This window comes from Mauremys reevesii, linkage group 2, assembly GCF_016161935.1.
Source record: "Mauremys reevesii isolate NIE-2019 linkage group 2, ASM1616193v1, whole genome shotgun sequence".
Taxonomy (NCBI): domain Eukaryota; kingdom Metazoa; phylum Chordata; order Testudines; family Geoemydidae; genus Mauremys; species Mauremys reevesii.
The window spans coordinates 90497118-90516559 of record NC_052624.1 but is presented as its reverse complement, the minus strand read 5'-3'; the positions used below and the strand labels follow the sequence as shown (position 1 = coordinate 90516559).

At 41.7% G+C, this 19442-nt stretch overlaps 1 protein-coding gene across 8 annotated transcripts in view; it reads left to right on the top strand.

Moving 5' to 3' along the window:
• The window catches only part of ELMO1 (engulfment and cell motility 1), a 448062-nt gene that overhangs the window by 287596 nt on the left and 141024 nt on the right, over positions 1 to 19442 (top strand). For all 8 annotated transcript variants that reach the window (XR_005593822.1, XM_039523397.1, XM_039523400.1 and 5 more), the window contains one exon: positions 18288 to 18424. Coding sequence is in view for 7 of the 8 variants with exons in the window: in XM_039523397.1 (XP_039379331.1) it covers positions 18288 to 18424 (137 nt within the window). In the remaining variant the exon portion in view is untranslated. The remainder of the gene's footprint in view (positions 1 to 18287; positions 18425 to 19442) is intronic.

Here is a 19442-nt window from a genome sequence, read left to right as displayed (position 1 = left end):
AGAAAGGAAAAAAACATGATCCGAGTAACTACAGGCCTGTTAGTATGCAAGGTCTTGGAAAAAATTTTGAAGAAAAAAGTAGTTAAGGACATTGAGGTCAATGGTAATTGGGACAAAGTACAACATGGTTTTACAAAAGGTAGATCGTACCAAACCAACCTGATCTCCTTCTTTGAGAAGGTAACAGATTTTTTAGACAAAGGAAATGCAGTGGATCTAATTCACCTTGATTTCAGTAAGGCATTTGATACGGTTCCACATGGGGAATTGTTAGTTAAATTGGAAAAGATGGGGATCAATATGAAAATTGAAAGGTGGATAAGGAACTGGTTAAAGGGGAGACTACAACGGGTCATATTGAAAGGTGAACTATCAGGCTGGAAGGAGGTTACTAGTGGAGTTCCTCAGGGATCGGTTTGGGACCAATCTTATTTAATCTTTTTATTACTGACCTTGGTATAAAAAGTGGGAAAGTGCTAATAAAGTTTGCGGATGTCACAAAGCTGGGAGGTATTGCTAACACAGAGAAGGATCGGGATATCATACAGAAAGATCTGGATGACCTTGTAAACTGGAGTAATAGTAATAGGATGAAAATTAATAGTGAGAAGTGCAAGGTAATGCATTTAGGGATTAATAACAAGAATTTTGATTATAAATTGAGGACACATCAGTTGGAAGTAACAGAGGAGGAGAAGGATCTCGGCGTATTGCTTGATCACAGGATGACTATGAGCCGCCAATGTGATATGTCCGTTAAAAAAGCTAATGCAGTCTTGGGATGCATCAGGCGAGGTATTTCCAGTAAAGATAAGGATGTGTTAGTACCATTATACAAGGCACTGGTGAGACCTCATCTGGAATATTGTGTGCAGTTCTGGTCTCCCATGTTTAAGAAGGATGAATTCAAACTGGAACAGGTACAGAGAAGGGCTACTAGGATGATCCGAGGAATGGAAAACCTGTCTTATGAAAGGAGACTGAAAGAGCTTGGCTTGTTTAGCCTAACCAAAAGAAGGCTGAGGGGAGATATGATTGCTCTTTATAAATGTATCAGAGGGATAAATATCAGGGAGGGAGAGGAATTATTTAAGCTTAGTACCAGTGTGGACACAAGAATAAATGGATATAAACTGGACACTAGGAAGTTTAGACTTGAAATTAGACAAAGGTTTCTAACCCTTAGTGGAGTAAAGTTCTGGAACAGCCTTCCAAGGGGAGTAGTGGGGGCAAGGGACATATCTGGCTTCAAGACTAAGTTTGATAAGTTTATGGAGGGGATGGTATGATGGGATAGCCTAATTTTGGCAATTAATTGATCTTTGATTATTAGCAGGTAAATATGCCCAATGGTCTGTGATGGGATGTTAGATGGGGTGGGATCTGAGTTACTACAGAGAATTCTTTCCTGGGTGCTGGATGGTGAGTCTTGCTCACATGCTCAGGGTTTAACTGATCGCCATATTTGGGGTTGGGAAGGAATTTTCCTCCAGGGCAGATTAGCAGAGGCCCTGGAGGTTTTCGCCTTCCTCTGCAGTGTGGGGCATGGGTCACTTGCTGGAGGATTCTCTGCACCTTGAGGTCTTTAAACCACGATTTGAGGACTTCAGTAACTCAGACATAGGTTAGGGGTTTGTTCCAGGAGTGGGTGGGTGAGATTCTGTGGCCTGCATTGTGCAGGGGGTCATACTAGATGATCATAATGGTCCCTTCTGACCTTAAAGTCTATGAGTCTATAAAAGAATGGGGAATCTTGCAGAGGATTTGCCTATTCCAACATCTAACCAGTCACAAGAGGTTTTCCTTAAAAAGAGTATACAAGGGGGGAAAATCCATTTAGAAAAAAGGTATTTTCAAGATAACACTTCTTGTGGTGAAGAGTGAGAAGGAGGGAAAGAAAAATGAAGATGGTGCTAAATTTACTCTTCTTGAGCAGAGTGTCTATATTATCTGGCAATGGCACTACGCACATTTTCGAAGAGATATGGTGTAGTGAGTGGAAGCAGATTTTCTGCTTGTTGAGCAAGCACTGTTGTTTGAGCACAGCTCAGAACCATATTTGACTTTAGACATTGAGAATCCACATATGCTTTAGGATGAGACTGGTGGGAGATTTCCCCAAACTAAACATTAGAACGCTTACGTTACTATAGTAATATTCATTTTCTTTTCTCTACTTCACATTCTATTATCCTGTTGATATTTTGACAATATCCGGAGGATGATTCAACCCAGTGAGGGCACCTGTGCTTGGGCAGCTTTAAACTACCCTAGGAGCCTTTCTGGTGGGAGCTACTTTAGGTTTATACCGAATCATCTCCAAGATGTGCTGGCCACGTTCCCATACACTTGTGGGGCTTCTCTGGCTGACTCTAAGCAGACGCATTGTTAATATCCCCAGACTGGGGGCCTTACCCCTGCTGGCCTATCACAGGGCTTAATCGAGGGACATGTGTTTTGTGTGATGTGTGCCAACACCAATACCGTAGAAATATGAAGTATTTATGGCTGTGGGTTCCATATAGTAAGAGACTTTGTATCTAATTCACTGTAACTGTTTTTAGAGAGGTGACTGAATAATTTTAGGGCAGGGGGTCTCAAACTGGGGGTCGGGACCGCTCCGGGGGTCACCAGGGTATTACATGGTGGGGGGGTCGCGAGCTGTCAGTCTCCACCCCAAACCCCACTTTGCCTCCAGCATTTATAATGGTGTTAAATGTATAAAAAAGTGTTTTTAATTTATAAAGGGGTTCGCACTCAGAGGCTTCCTGTGTGAAAGGGGTTACCAATACAAAAGTTTGAGAACTATTGTTTTAGGGAAAGGATGCACCTGTTCTTCTCCTTCCTGGCTTGATGGCTTGTTTGGTACCTTCTCCATCTGCTCATTTGTTTTTCCTGCTTGTGATTCTCCTGCAGTTGCTCGCTTGTAAAATGACATTTTTTATCAGTTTGTTGTTTTCACTGGTTATTTTATGCAATGACCTTTTCTGTCTTTTTTCAGTATGTTCGTTTTAGCTGGGACTTTAGGTAGAGGGTGGAAGATACTGGTTAGCTGGACTTATAAATCTCTGCAGAATTCCCATCTAATTCTGTGCAGCATTTACGAGAACAATTCTTGTGTTGCTGGTTGATATCCACGGTTTCCTTTAGGGTTCACTTACAGGTGAACCAGGTGGCCGGCCTATTTATGGCAGAATTCATTACTGTCCCTCTCTCAGGGGTCAAAACATGATTTGAAATGATAATCAGAATGTCTTCCTGGTGAAATATCTTACAGAAGGACTTTGGAGAGTCATGGTCTGTGACCTGTGGTGGAATCTAAATAATGTAATCATAAAGAAAATGGGTAATTACACATAACTGGATAAACTTTTCAATAAGAGTGCCTTCAAAAGGGGAAGAAGCAGGCTGGTGCTATCTAGAGCGATCAGATTTTCAAAGTGAAAGATTGACACTCCTATCCTGAGATGAGGTAGTATTGAGGGCACATAGGGGACAGCTTTGGTGTTCATCAAGAAGGTTTACAAAGAAAGGTGAGAAACAAAAAAGTTACCTACTGCTTACAGTTCTTGGTCATGCAATCCACCCACCCCCAGTCTTACAAGAGTGATCTGTGTCTGTATATGTGTAAATAGTAAATTGAAAATGTACTAGTAGATAGCACTTAAAAATAGGTAGCATTGTTTATGGATTTCGGAGAACCAGTAAAGGTGGTGATGGTTTACTGAAAAAGGCTTCCTTTGTGCAACTCTTTATGAAAGCATATTACACCCACTTGCTTCCTTCACTTTCACAGTCATCCAGTGGATTTGTCTCTACAGCTGGTAGAGGGCTTGTTCCCTTAAAGGATGTGGAAAGAGGGGAGGTTGCTAGAAAGGGGTTAGGTATCAACATATGATAAACCTGATAAGGTGATTTCCTTGGTGTATGCATGCTCAGCCAGCCCTTTGTCAATTCTGCCCCCTATTCTGGCAAGCAGCAATTTCAGGTGGCCAGTCTATGAGTGCAGTTTGTGGGAACTGGATAGTATCCCCTTAAATAATTTGTGAGCCCTCTATTACCCACTAGAATCCTGCCAAGAGTAGCAGTGTTTCTGTATTAGCTAGGCCTTGCATGTTGTATGTGCTTGTTAAACAGAGCTAGGTGGACCCCATGGCAATTCCTTCATATTACGTATGTTATGGAAAGAACAAAAGACACAATAATGAGGTTCATGCAAACTGTAGAAAGAAAACTGTAATTTGTAAAACTGACAGTGACATTGGGACATGCCTCAAAAACAAGGGATGTTCCTGATTTGCAGGCACACAGGCAGGGTGACCCAGATAGTAAGTGTAAAAAATCAGGGTGGAGGGTAATATGAGCCTATATGAGAAAAAGCCCCCAAAATAGGGACTGTCCCTATAAAATTGGGACATCTGGTCACCCTACACACAGGTGATATCAAAATAAATAAAACCCAACCCCCACCTTAATCTGTATTTATACTTTAACTCTAATTTGGGCATAGACATTGTTGTGATCAGTCCTTCAGTCTCCCTCTAAAATCTGTTGCAGAGTAGTCTAGTGACAAAGTCTCCACCAGAACTCATCCAGCCAATCTCTTTCCTGAAATGTTGGCCATCCTAACTTTTAATCTCCTTCTGATTAAGTGTACAAAACTTGTCAAGTTACCTTGTACATTAATAGTCACACCCTTCCCCCATCTCCAATGTCAGCATTTCTGCAGAGAGTGGCAGGTGGCAGGTGAAGCTTCCCCTGGGGGAGGCTAGCTCCCTGTCCCGTCTCTTCTGCCCACACTCCATCTCCACTCTGCAGGGGTTGGGGGGTGAGGAGGAACACAGTGAGTAGCAGGTATGGGGGAGGGGTCTCACGGGGGCAGGGGGTGAGGAGAGGAGGGACATGGCGGGAGGCGGGGGTCTCACGGAGGTCGGGGGTGGAGTAGAGGAGAGGAGGAACTCACCACGCAGCAGCAGGTGGTGGGGGCCTTGGGAAAGGGGCGGAGTAGGGAGGGTAAGAGGCAGAGTGCAGGCGGGGCCACCACAGCCCTGGCGTCCGGTGGCAGGGCGGTGGTGGCTGCTTCAGGGGAGACTTAGCCTCCCCAGCCTATTATACCCACAGCCCATGGCAGAGAGTATGTCTGACAACAGTTTTTCATCATTGTATTCAGTATTTTAGCCATGTTACTCCTAGGATATTAGAGACACAAGGTGAGTGAGGTAATATCTTTTATTGAACCAACTTCTGTTGATGAGAGAGACAAGCTTTCGAGCTTACACAGAGCTCTTCAAGCCAGAGTAATTGCAAACAAAAATTGCAGAATAAAGACATGGGGCCATATTCTCAGCATGTGTAAATCTGCATACTTTATTGACTTCAGCTAAACTACACCAATTTACACCAGCTGAGGAACTGGCACAGGGGACTTAGTGTTGCACGAACACTTTGCTCCAAGCAAGTAACTTTTTGCAAAGGGAAAAAGAGCAAATCAAACTCCTCAGGTGGTTTCTTCCACTAATTGGTTGTGGTCATTCCATGTTTTTATTCAGGGTACTGAAAATGATGTTAGGACAGGAGATATTTGGAGGTTTGAATGTTCTTCACGACAGACTTTCATCTTGACAGGACAAAGCAACTCAAAGTCCTTACTTGTCATTCTTATTTCCAGGCTCTTAAAAGTCTCTCCATTTCATAGAAGAGTGTGACTAATCTGAATGAAATCTTCCCTCATCCCTGAAAACAAAACTTGGTTTCCCACATTGGATTTTAAAATGCGTTTGTTATTTATAAGTGTTTTTCACTCCAGGAGTACTGTAGGGGTGGAGAGGGGAACTGAGTACTTTCCTGGCTGATCTCTATGATGTGCTGTGACACAATACAGAGGCACATACAGCATTATTCATTTCCAGTGCCTCTTATTTCATCACAAACAAAACTATAAATGTTTCTTTTGAAGTTAAGAGGAAGCCCTTATCAACATGACATTGGTTCTTTGTGTCACCAGTTTGATTTTTCTGATCACATGTGAGTTTTTGGTATTCACCGTGATCTTAATTTCTTTGCTCATAGGATTTTTTTTTTGCTGCCTGTAATTTTGAATTAGAATGTTAAGTCTTCAATTCCATTGCAAATATGATTGGTTCAGCTAGTTCTAAACATTTATTGATCTCTGTAAAATGAGTTCTTCTTACCAAGCAAGCTTAATCTTGTGGACTCTTCTGGTTTCCTTAATTTCTTTCAGTTCTGTTTTGGACCTGGGAAAGCAGGGAGACTGCAGGGATTTCAGCCTTTGATCTCTTAGTAACAGAGATATGACAGTGCTAGACAGTCAGTGCTAGTTGTTTTAAGTCTATCAGCAGTCTTGATACTGTTGATCACAAGGTTATGTTGACTTGATTTTGACCTTTGTTGGTCCTGTCACCTTCATTTTGGTGGGGTAGATGGGCTGACTCTTGTGATGGTTTCCTTCTAAGCAGGTGCGGCTCTAGCTTTTTTGCCACCCCAAGCATGGTAGGCAGCCTGCCTTCGGTGGCATGCCTGCAGGAGGTCCACCGGTCCCGCCGCCAAATTGCCACCGAATGTCTGGGACTGGTGGACCTTCTGCAGGCGCGCCACTGAAGGCTGCCTGACTGCCGACCTCGCAGGGACCGGCAGGTCGCCCCCTGTGGCTTGCCGCCCCATGCACGCGCTTGGAGCGCTGGGGCCCGGAGCCACCGCTGTTTCTAAGCTGTCAGAGAGGGAGATTTTGAACAATCACTCATCTGCCTTAAATCCTTCCGGGGCAGGGTTCTAGTCTGCCACCACCCATCCACAAGGTGCATATTAAGCTGCTTGGGAGAGCTAGTGAGGTGATTTGGGCTATCATGCAGCTCAGTGTGTCACGTATGACAAAATGAGGGTGCACAGCATTTTTGTTTTCCATTGCCTGGGTGAAATTGAATCCTAACCCAGACAAAATGAAGGTGATGTTTATGACTGCAGAAGGGCTACATGCTGGAGGGGTATATACTGCCAATTCATTTTCTCTGTAACTCCTCTAATCAGAAATACCGTTGATTCAAAGAAATGTCTGTGTGAAATGTTTGGGGAAGAGTGTGAGTTTTCCATTTTGCGGCACGCTAGTTATTTCAGACCCATTCTAGTACAGCTAAACACTTTTTAGCCAATGCAAACTAGTAATTGGACACCCATTGTACCCCAGGTTTTTCTGAGTAATTTTGGTACAGTTTGTGGTGCAAATATTATGTAGAGTATTGGAGAGAAGGCTCAGTTTACCCCTTGGAGTATCTTCTGTTCAACCATTTCCAAAATAAGTGTGTAGGTAACTTTAGTACTAGTGGAAATGAGTCACCACTAGCACTGTCTTAAGCCAACCATAGTACAAGGGGGGCACAAGCTTCTGCACACAGATCTGTGTACTAATCTCCTGGCTATTTTGGTTCTAAGCCTCTTTTGGGCAGGGACTTATAGTGATAGCCAGGGTTGCAGTGCCTTTTTGATGACAAATGGAGACTAGAATCAAATGACATTCATACTTTTTTTGGTGTTGTTTTGGGGTTCACCCAGACTAATAAAGCTTCTGTCACAGCCTACCCTGTAACCCTGGGGGGCCACTGTGTGGTGCAGCTTTTGTTCAGATCCCTGACACCACTTAGGCTGCCCACAAGCACAAGGTCTCACCCTGTCTCTCACCAGCCCAGTTATTCTTTTCAGAGTGACACAAACTGCCTTCCAGTCCTGAGTCTCCCCAAACGTGTCCTCCCCAAATTCTTAATTATCAGACACCCAGGCCATACGCCTCTGGATCGTCACTCCCCGAAGGCATGAAACCAGCCCCCCAGATACCAGCTTACCCATTCCACATGGCTGGCACACAAAGACCTTCTTGGGGTGAAAATAAACAAAAAGCTTTTTTAATAGAAAAAAACACAGATTCATAGATGAAACTGTCAGGGAAAGCAAACGTATACAGGTTACACAGCAGATAATTATAGTTTGTTACCTAATGCCTTAAAATAGTTTCCCATCATACCTCATAGCTATTGGAGGGATCCAGCATTCATGGACAGCTTTTTGCCCCCAAACTGGGCCCTGAGTTCTGAATAAAAAAACCCTCAGTTACAAGCCTGCTTTTAGAAGGCTTTTTCCTCCCCCCTGCCCCTCATAGGGTATGTCTACACTGCAGTTAGACGCCCATGGCACGCCAGTGCCAACTGACTTGGGCTTGCAAGGGCTTGGGCTAAGGGACTGTTTAATTGCAGTGTACTCAAGACAGTTGAGTCCAACGAAGACTGTGAAGAGTTATAAAGAGATCCCTCAAAACTGGGTGACTGGGCAACAAAATGGCAGATGAAATTCGTTGTTGATAAATGCAAAATAATGCACAGTGGAAAACATAATCCCAACTATACCTATAAAATGATGGGGTCTAAATTAGCTTTTACCACTCAAGAAAGAACTCTTGAATCATTGTGGATAGTTCTCTGAAAACATCCATTCAATGTGCACAGCAATCAAAAACGTGAACAGTGTTGGAAACCATTAGGAAAGGGATAGATAATAAGACAGAAAATACCATAGTGCTGCTATATAAAGCCACAATACACCCGCATCTTGAATACTGCATGCAGTCCTGGTCACCCCATCTCAAAAAATGTGTATTAGAATTAGAAAAGGTACAAAGAAGGACAAAAAAATAATTAAGGATATGAAACAGCTTCCATGTGAGGAAAGATTAAATGGGCTGGGATTTTTCAATTTGGAAAGGTGGGGTATGACAGAGATCTATAAAATCATGAATGATGTGGAGAAAACGAACAAGGAAGTGTTATTTACCCCTTCACTCAATATAAGAACCAGGGGTCACACAATGAAATAAATAGGTAGCAGGTTTAAAACAAATGTAAGGAAGTACTTTTTCACACAATTCACAGTCTACTTGTGGAACTCCATTGCCAGAGGATGTTGTGAATGCCAAAACTATAACAGGTTAAAAAAAGAATTAGATAAGTTCATGGAGGATAAATCTATCAATGGCTATTAGCCAAGATAGTCAGGGATGTAACCCTATGCTCTGGCTCTCCCTAGCCTCTAATTGCCAGAAGCTGGGAGTGGATGATGGGATAGATCCCTCAATGATTGCCTGTTCTGTTCATTCCCTCTGAAGCATCTGGCATTGGCGACTGTCATAAGACAGGATACTGGGCTAGAAGGACCATTGGTCTAACTCAGTATGGCTGTTCTTAGGTAATGTAGTTGTTCAGGCTCCGGCCTGCAGCCTGAGCTCTGGGACCCTTCCACCTTGCAGAGTCCTAGAGCCCTGGCTCCAGGCAGAGCCTGATTGTCTATACCACAATTAAACAGCCCCTTAACCTGAGCCCCGTGACCCTAAGTAAGCTGCCATGGGCCAGCCTCCAGTTTTTAACCCTAGTCCATGGGTAAGGACATGGGAAAATTCTCTCTTGACTTGGTAGCCCAGATGTTTTTTTCCATTTCAGTTGTCTCAATGTCTTTCTAGTTGTCTCTAATGGTCCATCATTGTCTCTTCCTGGGCTGGACAATGGATAGTTACTTGAACCTGGTTTTGTGTAAACACTTGGTTTAGGATATGCCCCCTACTCCTGCCACCTTCTTGACAGCTCACCCCCGGCTGAGAGCAGTTTTCTACATGCTGGAATATATACATTCATAACCACAGGCTATATACATTTCTCATAATGACCGTCAAGTTCAGAACATTACAAGCTTTCATAAAGGACCATACTCAATATATTTTTATAGTACAATGACATAATAGCAATAAGTTGGTTTAACTGCTTGTTTTGGGGGTTTAAACCTTCTGTTCTCCCCTGGTGGTGTCTGGACCCTGATTGTCACACTTTGCATCTGAGAATTTGAAACAATGGGCCAAATTCATTGCTGATGTAAAACAGTGCATCTCTACAGACACCAATGAAATGGTATCTTCTTACATCAGCTGTGAACTTGGTCCCAGGTCTATAGCGTTGAAAGCTAGTTCCTTGAGCAATCTTATCCTTTTTGCTTCGTACCACACAGAAAAAAACCTCAGCAAATTATTTCTTGACTTGGACTTAACAAAAGCAGCTGATCTGTCTATAATATTTTCTGCTCCGTGTTTTGAGGCTGAAGTGTTGTTATCTTATGTGGTACATTTCCAAGAAAAAGTTCAGTAGCTTCTGTTCTAATAGTACTTGAGTCTTCTAAGCAGCATTGTTTAATGGAAAGAAAATTACCCAATTGGCAGCAATATTACTACTTCATTATTGCATTGCTCTTGTAGCCCTGTCACAATGACCTTTCCTTGCCTTAAATTACATTGTTTTCCTATCATCTGGTAGAAATGTAGCAAAAGATTTACTTCAAAATTGCTGCTTGTAGACTGTAGGCAACAGCATTGTAGATATCCTGACAAATTGCAATATTTCTGCTGTATTAGGCACACTTCTTCTTACATTCTCTGTGTATTGAGAGAATTTTCAATATTGTGGGTAAAAATGGGCATGACAGTAGTTATTTTTGCTATATCTCATCTTCAAGGAGAAGCAAAAACTACAATACTCCCTTCTCTTGAGAGGACTAATGAGACTTAGTTGCTCCTTATGTTGTCTTTTATTATTGGAAAATATTATTTAGAAAATCACGTGGAGTGTATATTGTATATGTTGCCCACACAACAACTCTCACCTGTGGATCTTGCAGCACTTGACAAATGTCAAGTAAGCTCACAACACCCTTGTGCAGTTAAAGTATTATCTCCATTTTATTAATCAGGAAAATAAGAGAAGACACTAAGGAGTTGGCTACATTTGGGGTAATGTGCTATATGGAGTGTAATTTCTAAAGCACACTAACGTGTTGCACATTAATTGGTCCGTGTAGAGCGTGCTAATGCACAGTAAAGGTTCCCTAGTGCGTGTTAACATAATGCTGTTTTAAACAGCACTATGTTAAAGTAATTTACACAGACCAATTAATGTGCAGCACATTAGTGCACTTTAGAAGTCACATCTCTCTAAAGCACATTACCTCACCATGTAGACAAGCCCTGAAAGAAGTTAAATGTCATGCCCAACATGAGGCAATGTCATGGTAGCACAGTTGGACTAGATTCTATAGGTCCTAGTCATTTTCTAACCACTGTACAAATCTGTAGCATGGGGATAATGATACTTATCTCCTATAAACATTTTGAGATCTATGGATGACAAAGACATTATAAGAGTTAAGTATTGATTGATTGTTGAGACTTTTCTTAAACAAATTATCCAGCACCAGCTCTTCAATCATTTCAACATCATGGAGGAAAGTTCAGTGTATTTTTCTGATATACCTGATGAGTTCTTTGGAATGAGCAGAGAATGACTTATTATAAAAGGTATCTCTCTCTCCCCTTTTAAGTGAGATAACATTAATGTCAAGTGATCCTATTTATGTGGTTGAGTGAATCATTTATTTGATTAATTTAGCTTCTCTCTCTCTGCTCTTGGAATATCTGCAATCATATAGCAGTTTTATCAAATTTATTCATTACCCAAATGTACTCAATAAAATCTTCAGATTTTATTTTGTGGACTGATTGTGCATATTGCCATCCAAGTTGAGTTTTTACATGTGATTAATCACATTGTATTATTTTCCAGTGACTTTATAATCCTTAACATCAAGAGAAGAGCTTGAAGAAGCTCTCTGGCTTTGAATCTTTCAGGGGGATAGCAGTGCAGGGAAAGGTTGCAGATAAATTGGAGTATGACATTTTTCAACCTTTTATTTTGTGGCTCTCACATATTTTGTCTAAGGTACTGTGACAATTACCAAGGGTACAATCTGGACTGATGAACAGCTGTGTCCCCTCAGTTCTTCAACCTGTTGTGCCCTTTACACTGCTTTGTTATGAGAGCTAGCACTCCTGGTCTGCTCTCACACAGCCACTCAGTTATATTGTATGAATGCTATAACCAGCCACTCATGAATTACACTGAGAACAACACCGGCAAATTCCCAGTCCCAGATTCTCCCTCAAAAATGTGCATTTTGTACTGCCCAGCTCTCTAACAGACAGTACAAGCTCATATAAAGTCTGTCATTTTATTAATACAAAATGATATGTACAAATCCTGCTTACCAAAGGAGCTTCCCAAACACTTCAATCCAAACAAACTGTTTAGATAAAAACCATAAAACAAGTTTAACTACAAAAGGTAGATTTTAAGTGATTACAAGTAATGAGGCACAAAAGTCAGAATTGGTTACAAGAAAATAAAAGTAAAACGCAACTAATGCCAAGTTAACAGGCTAGCGTGAATTCAAAGCTAAGTGTCTCTCACCACATGTTTCAGCAGGCTTACTGGCTGAATCTCTTTCAGTCAGGATCCCTCCTCCAGTCCAATGCTGCTGCTTTGTTCTTGAAGTGTTGTCGATACCATGAATAGAGAGAAAGGGAGAGATAATTTGGGGCATCTGCTCCCCTTTCTTATAGCTCTTTCTCTTCTTCAAGAATCATCTCCAGCTGAGGCTCAGGGGATGGAAAGCCTGTGTGGATGGGATCCCCCAGCTGTTTCTTTGTCAAGATTTAGATTTTCCCCACATACTCTTTCCTGCCAAAGAATGGCCCCTAAACCAGGTGATGGTCCATTCAATTTTGTTGACATCTGGCTGAGGCATCGGCTAGCCTTTTGTCTCTGGGGAACTGGTTTAAGGCTGCTCCCCCAGACTTGGAACATGTCTTAGTAATACCATACAGAGGAATCTTATAATTGTACATGTCATATTGCCACAGATGTTTTACCAGGACAATAATAATTAGCAAATTATGAGTTTTCAAATGATACCTCACAAGGCATACTTTGTACAAAATTTATCATAGTCTTGTAAAAGAGGTGAACATAGGGGTACAGACTGTCACAGATTCCTAGTAAAATTAGACATGCACAATTTATTGCTTGGATGCAGAATTTAATTTTCACTCTCCCTACATTTACCATAGCAATAGGATGTGAATGTGGTCCTAGCTGTTACAAGTGTCTAGCTTGTTTAATTGTCTCTGTGCAAGGACTTTGTGAGGGATTTTGAGATATCTATCCTCATGCAGTGTGTTGAATGTGTAAATTTAAGATTAGTTTATGGCAAGTGTTTGTGTGAGGTAAAGCTACCACTGAAATTTTCACAGAAATCACGCACAGAAGGTGTATGAGCACAACTGAAGTGAAATAGTTTTTAATTTTTCACAAATATTCATGGACCTTTCCCCTTCCCCTCACTCTACTACTTATTACACTAAAGGAATACTGAACGCTTCATGATTATTCATTTTCTTTGATCTTGTTGATTTTTATAGCTCCGCTAGAAGATGGACTCTCTTACTTATTTAGTCCATAGTACGTGCAATATGGTCAAGATTTTCATAAGTAAGTAGCAGTTTTGGGCTTTCATACTTGCTAAGAACTTTCAGATAATCTGGCCCCTTTTGAAAGTGCTAACTGCCTTCTGAAAAACAGGCCCCTTAAAGATGTCCCAAATTGGGCACCCAAAATCATGAGCTGATTTTGAAAATAATGGCCTATATGTTTCTAATTTTTAAAGCTCATTTTTCATGTAATAACAGTAGTAGTAGTAGTAATATTAATATCTAGCTTTTATATAGCGTTTTTCATTTGTAGATCTCAAAAGTACTTTACAAAGGAGGTGACTATCATTATCCCTGTATTACAGTGGGGAAGCTGAGGCACGGGGCTGTGGGGCGGGGGGAGTGAGTTGCCCACGGTCCATCAGCAAGCCAGCAGCAGCACCAGGAATAGAACCTTGGTCTTCTGAGTGTAAATCCAGTGCCTTATCATTAGGCCCTGCTGCTCTGTCAGTGCCTGCTTCTTTCTTTGTTTCTCTTTCTATTACTTTTCCAGTATTGCTAAAAACAATAATAATTAAAAACTTCTGTTAGTTCCCCCCACCCCCAAGGTGAAGGGGTGCTGGGAATTTTTTGAAGAGAGAGGAAGAGGTCAATTTTTCCCCCCAAAAAACTTTATGTTTAAGGCCTGGTCTACACTGGGGGGGGGGGGTCGAACTAAGGTACGTAACGCTGAACTCGATCTACCTTAGTTCGAACTACTCACCCGTCCAGACGCCGCGGGATCGAAGTCCGCGGCTCCCCCGTCGACTCCGCCACCACCGTTCGCGGTGGTGAAGTTCCGGAGTCGACGGGAGCACGTTCGGAGTTCGATATATCGCGTCTAGATGAGACGCGATATATCGAACTCCAAGAAGTCGAACGCTACCCGCCGACCCGGGCGGGTAGTATAGACGTAGCCTAAGTGGTAGCCATATAACTTACATTTATCTGTGCAATACCAGTATCACCTTCTGCTCAACTAGTGGCCTTAGATTCATGCTTGTGAGTTGTGAAAAGCTGACACCCCAGCCAGTTGCACTGGCTCACTCATCCTTTCCAGGAACTGTCTTGGATGCACAACTTTTTGCAATCTATACCCACTTTGAAATTTAAATCTGTAGCGTTCTCCATGTCAGACATTTATCAGAACATACTGTAAACAGTGTCATTCCAAGAGCAGGCTGATGTGAACATTCAGAGATCAACCTATGCTTAGTGCCATCAGGAAAAACCCTGCCCTGATTTTATTTCTTTCTCTGATGAGAAGAGGGTTCCAGAAATGAGGAGGGGAAGGAGGAACAAGTGATTTTTTTTCATTTTTCCTGCTGTTGTTTTCTTCCCAGAGAGGGGCAACAAAAGGTGTAACAACAAATCTATTTAAAATATGAGTAATCTGGGGAGCCTAAATGTCTTTTAAAATAGACAGCCAACATGTAATTAGGTGAACCTCTGAAAAAGCAGGCATAAAAATATTGCCTTGCAGAAATTAGCTGTGTTTTCTCAGGTGCCATTTCTGATCAGTACATTAACTGCACTTCCTTTCCTGAAGTCACACTCAGAGAGGAACTAGAAGTTTGAAGGACTACTTGAATCCCATTAGGTGGCACACAAAGCTCCAGCTCAGAGAAATAGGCATAAGAATTTTGCTAGGAAAGGAGAATTAACAAATTCTTAGCCTGATTTATACAGAACAGATTTTCCTTCTGATTTGTCTTTCAAAGTAGGTCTCAGAGAAACATAAGGCATGATGATAATATTAATATTCAACAAAGATAAGTAACCATGATGATTTAAGTCCCTAAGCTGTAGCCATATATTTGTGTGTTTTTATATAATAACAAATTTGGCTAGTTCCTGCTAGTAGAAATGTGTTTGACAGTGCTGTGCCTAGGGTCAGGAATATTACAAGTAGGCTCCATGCAATGTTCCCCAAATTGGTCTGACAATGAACCTCAGTTTTAGCTTGCCACTTAGAGCTGTGCAACATATTACATAGTAATACTGACCACTCCCTAAATTTGCCCACTCCTAAGAGAGAAAAGATGGCCTTCTGGTAAAGACATTCAGCCAGAGATTCAAGATATGGGTAGAGTTTCCGCTTCTGCTGCAAACACCCTGTTCTGTGACTTTGACCAACACACATAATCTCTCTGTACCTCAGTTCTCTATCTGTGCAGTGGGTATAATAATGTTGCTTTTCTCTCGTGTATTGTCTGTCTTGTCCATTTAGGTTTAAAGCTCTTTGGAGTATGGATTCTCTTTTACTATGCGTTTATACAGCATTTAGCAAAATGGGCTGTGATTTGGTTGGAGCCTTTAGACACTACCAAATATTAATACTAATATTTGATTCAAGGCTCTTCCATGAAACCAGATAGTTTTACATTTGTTTTCCAGACAAACAAAAGTGTCATTGAAGTTCAGCATGGAATTTTTTCTACCATATGGATATCTATGGAAATTTTGAGGTACCTCTTCACGATGCAGTTCTGAATTTTGAGTCTGGTTAGTTGGGATTAGCATGGTTTAAGACATATTAGCACTGATCTTCTGATTGATTTGAGTTGCCCCATTTGGATTGAGAGGAGTTATTTTTACTCTTTCTCTAGGTTGAAAAGATGTTGGAAAGTTACAGTCTGTTGACTAGTTAGAAAAACATAGGCCTCCCCCACAATTTTTTTTTTTTTTTTACAATCAAAATAAGAATACAGCTTGGTGCTTCTTATTATGAGGAGCATGCCTGGGAATTGATGATCAAGTTTCTGCAAATCGATACATTTAGCATTAATTTTGATTTATTGATGTATTTATTTTTAAACAAGAAGGAACTGTGATTAGCCTGGGTTCTGAGAAGGATTCGAGAGAGGCCAGCATACCTCTTGGTTACTGCCTTGTTTCATGGTCTGATTTATACAGCCAAGGCACTGACTGCATTCTTCTGCCTGACATTATTTTATTTCTCCTCATCATTATAATATTTTATGACTTAAGGACAAGCACACTCTGAGAACCCGTTCTGTTGTGCCACTGCCATTATTACAGGCCGAAGGCCTGATAATTGGAAATGCTGGGCACTCATGACTCCAATTGAAATGAAGGGAAGCTGAAGGTGCTCTGAAAAACAGGCCTCTGGCATTTTATTTTTTTAAGGGATTGAGGCCTTACTCAGAAATTGAGCTGCTGCCTTGACCAATTCCCCCTTGACTACACAGTCTTGGAAATGAATGGATTTCATTTGATTAGAATGAGACCTGAACTCTTAAATTAACTCTGACTCTAGCTCTATAGTCAAGAAATTGATCAGATTTTAATCTGACATTACAATTAAACCTCATGTGTGCGATTAAGCTTCAGAGTTTTGCCTCCATAATTGGAATGTTGCACCTCAGGAAAGATCAGAGACCCTTTTTCTTTGATGCACTATGTAATTCCATGCACAATGTGTTCCTATAGCAGCAGCAACTGCCATGGCAAAGGTAATTATACATACCGAATAGAAAGACAGGTTTTGAAAAGAGACATCACGCCCAAGCGGCTGTAGCAGGAGAGGAGCCAGGCCCAAGAGAAGAGGCATGTGTTCTTCATCATTGGGCATCTCTCAGTCAGGTAGTTCTGTCTGGATACCCCCAAAGAGTTTTCATGTCTAGTCTGGCAAATTTAATCGGGAGGAAGAGGTTACGAAGGATAGTGAGGCAAGTGTGGGAGCCCAGGTTGGGAGGCAGTTTGCTCAAAGGGTACACGATGTTACTGTTCTAGTAATTTGTCACATAGGCTGCTTGTCTAACCACCACTCATTTGTTCCTGATGGTAGGTGAGGTTGCTGCTGTAAGAGTCTGTGAGTTGCTAATGAGAAAGATTAGGAGGCTGTTGATATGGGGGAAAGCTGAGGTTAATTGAGATGAAGGATGGATATATCAAGGATGGGCTCAGACTACCCGATAGTCTTTGTGATACTGGCCAGCAGCATGGTGAAGGAAACTGTGTCAATTGCAGCATCGTATGTGGTAAAATGTCCTTTGGGGTAATTTGTCCACCAGTGGACAGATTTTCAAAAGTGCTCAACTCCCAGCAGCTGCCATTGCCCTCAGTTTTGCCCTCAGATTCTGAAAATCTGGCCATAGCTCAGTAAGTCCCACAGGAGAGAACAACCTCTCTGGGCAGAATATCTTCTTCCTTTTTGTGTCTCACAGGCCTTCTTTACTCTCTTTTTTTTGCTTTTGTTTTAAAACGTATACTTGACTTTAGGGTTGAAGAGAAAGTTTGTATTCAGTTTCTTCTTTAAAAAAAAACTTTTTCAATGTGTGGAAAAGGGCTCTGTTTGGCTGTTTAAACAACTAAAATAAATGGAAACATATTAATCATCTCTACACTTTCACACAGAAAATCACTTTCTCTGATACCTCTTTGGCATACCACCACAGAAAACAGGAACTCATCAGCTACTGCTAGCGGAGCTTGTTCTTTGATCAGACATTGGTTTTCTGTCCTACTGCTTTGATTCAGTGTCCACTTCTCAGTCAGCATAGCTTTGGTGTACATATTGCTAACAGTGGGGTGGGTTCTTCTTTTGATGACCTGGCTTGGAGTTTTGTCTATGCCTTTCTTCGTCCTAGCCTGCACGGTAAAGCTCCACACAAACAACTTGCTGAGAGACTGTCCAGAGAAGCAGCTAGTTGCTGTCTCCTGCAAAGAGGTTCTATACTGTCTTTCATTCACTTTTACATTGCAGACCAGGACAGGCTTTCCAATGTGGTGTGTTTACACCTCTATCCTGATTAGAAATACATATCCTGAGAATTACTGTATTTTCCAGCTGTGGGTGTTTTTTTCCAGTTTGGGTCCTGCCTGTTAATAATTGTTTTTTCCCCTTCTCTTATGTCTTTAGCCAGTGAGACCTGCAATGATTTCCACCCCATGTTCTTCACGCATGACAGATCATTTGAGGAGTTTTTCTGCATCTGCATCCAGCTGTTGAATAAGACATGGAAGGAAATGAGGGCAACTTCTGAAGACTTCAACAAGGCAAGAGAGGGGAAATTAGTTGACAGAGTTCTAAGACATGGATGTGTGCTCTTAACTGAGGCACAAGGGATTTATACATTCCTCTCCCAATTACTTCTCTTGAGTTACTCCTGTGTAAATCCCTTGCATGTCAATGTTGAGAAATCAAAGAGCAGTGGATGGGAGGGTCTGTGGAGCCTTTCTGACCTTTTTCAGTTGTGTTACACTGCAGACTCTGAAGATAAATGTGATAAACCTCGCTTGAGGGGCAACTTTGCCTTTTTATGTTGTTAATACCATTCTGAAGTGCTGCAGCCCTCAAGGTTGTAAATAATGCAGGGAGAGTACAACAATGATAATTCTGTGCATCCTTTCATTTCATTTGGATGTCCTGAGTGCTGAAATGGTAAAATATTCAAGAGTGGATATGGTCCTGCTGCAGCTTTAAGTGTTGTGCATGTTAGCAGCTGCAGTTTGAAGTAACAAAGCTTGCAATGCTAAGACTTATTAGAAGAGATTTGAACGCTGACGTCTGGAATTCTATATTCCAGCCAGACTTGCCAGCAGGTACCCTCATCCTTGCTGGCCCGTTTGACTGGCTCTTGATACCCTTGCCCAAGGCTGGGAATAGAGACGTTGATGGAGAATGAATACTGGAGCCTCTAACAGCTCCAGTGTTCAATACACAGTCTTATTGGCATTAGACTTGGATGCTTCATGCCTAATGCCAAACTGAAATGTAGCTGAAAGAGGGTTGGCTGCTCAAGTGAGGAAAAACAGTCTTCCCTAGATGAAGTAGTGGTGGATCTTCAGGACACAGTGTGGACTGGCCATCTTTTAGATTCAGATAGCTGCCAATGAGGACATATGCTCTGGCAAGAGGAGGAAGGGATGCCCATGAAAAAGCACACTGTTCTTGTGTGGGATTTTCTTAATACACTTCTGTAGTTGACTGGCCAAGTATTTACTACCCGAAAATGCGTTGGCAAGACAATTCACTGGATAGTTTGAAAATTTAACTCACATGTATAAAGATGCC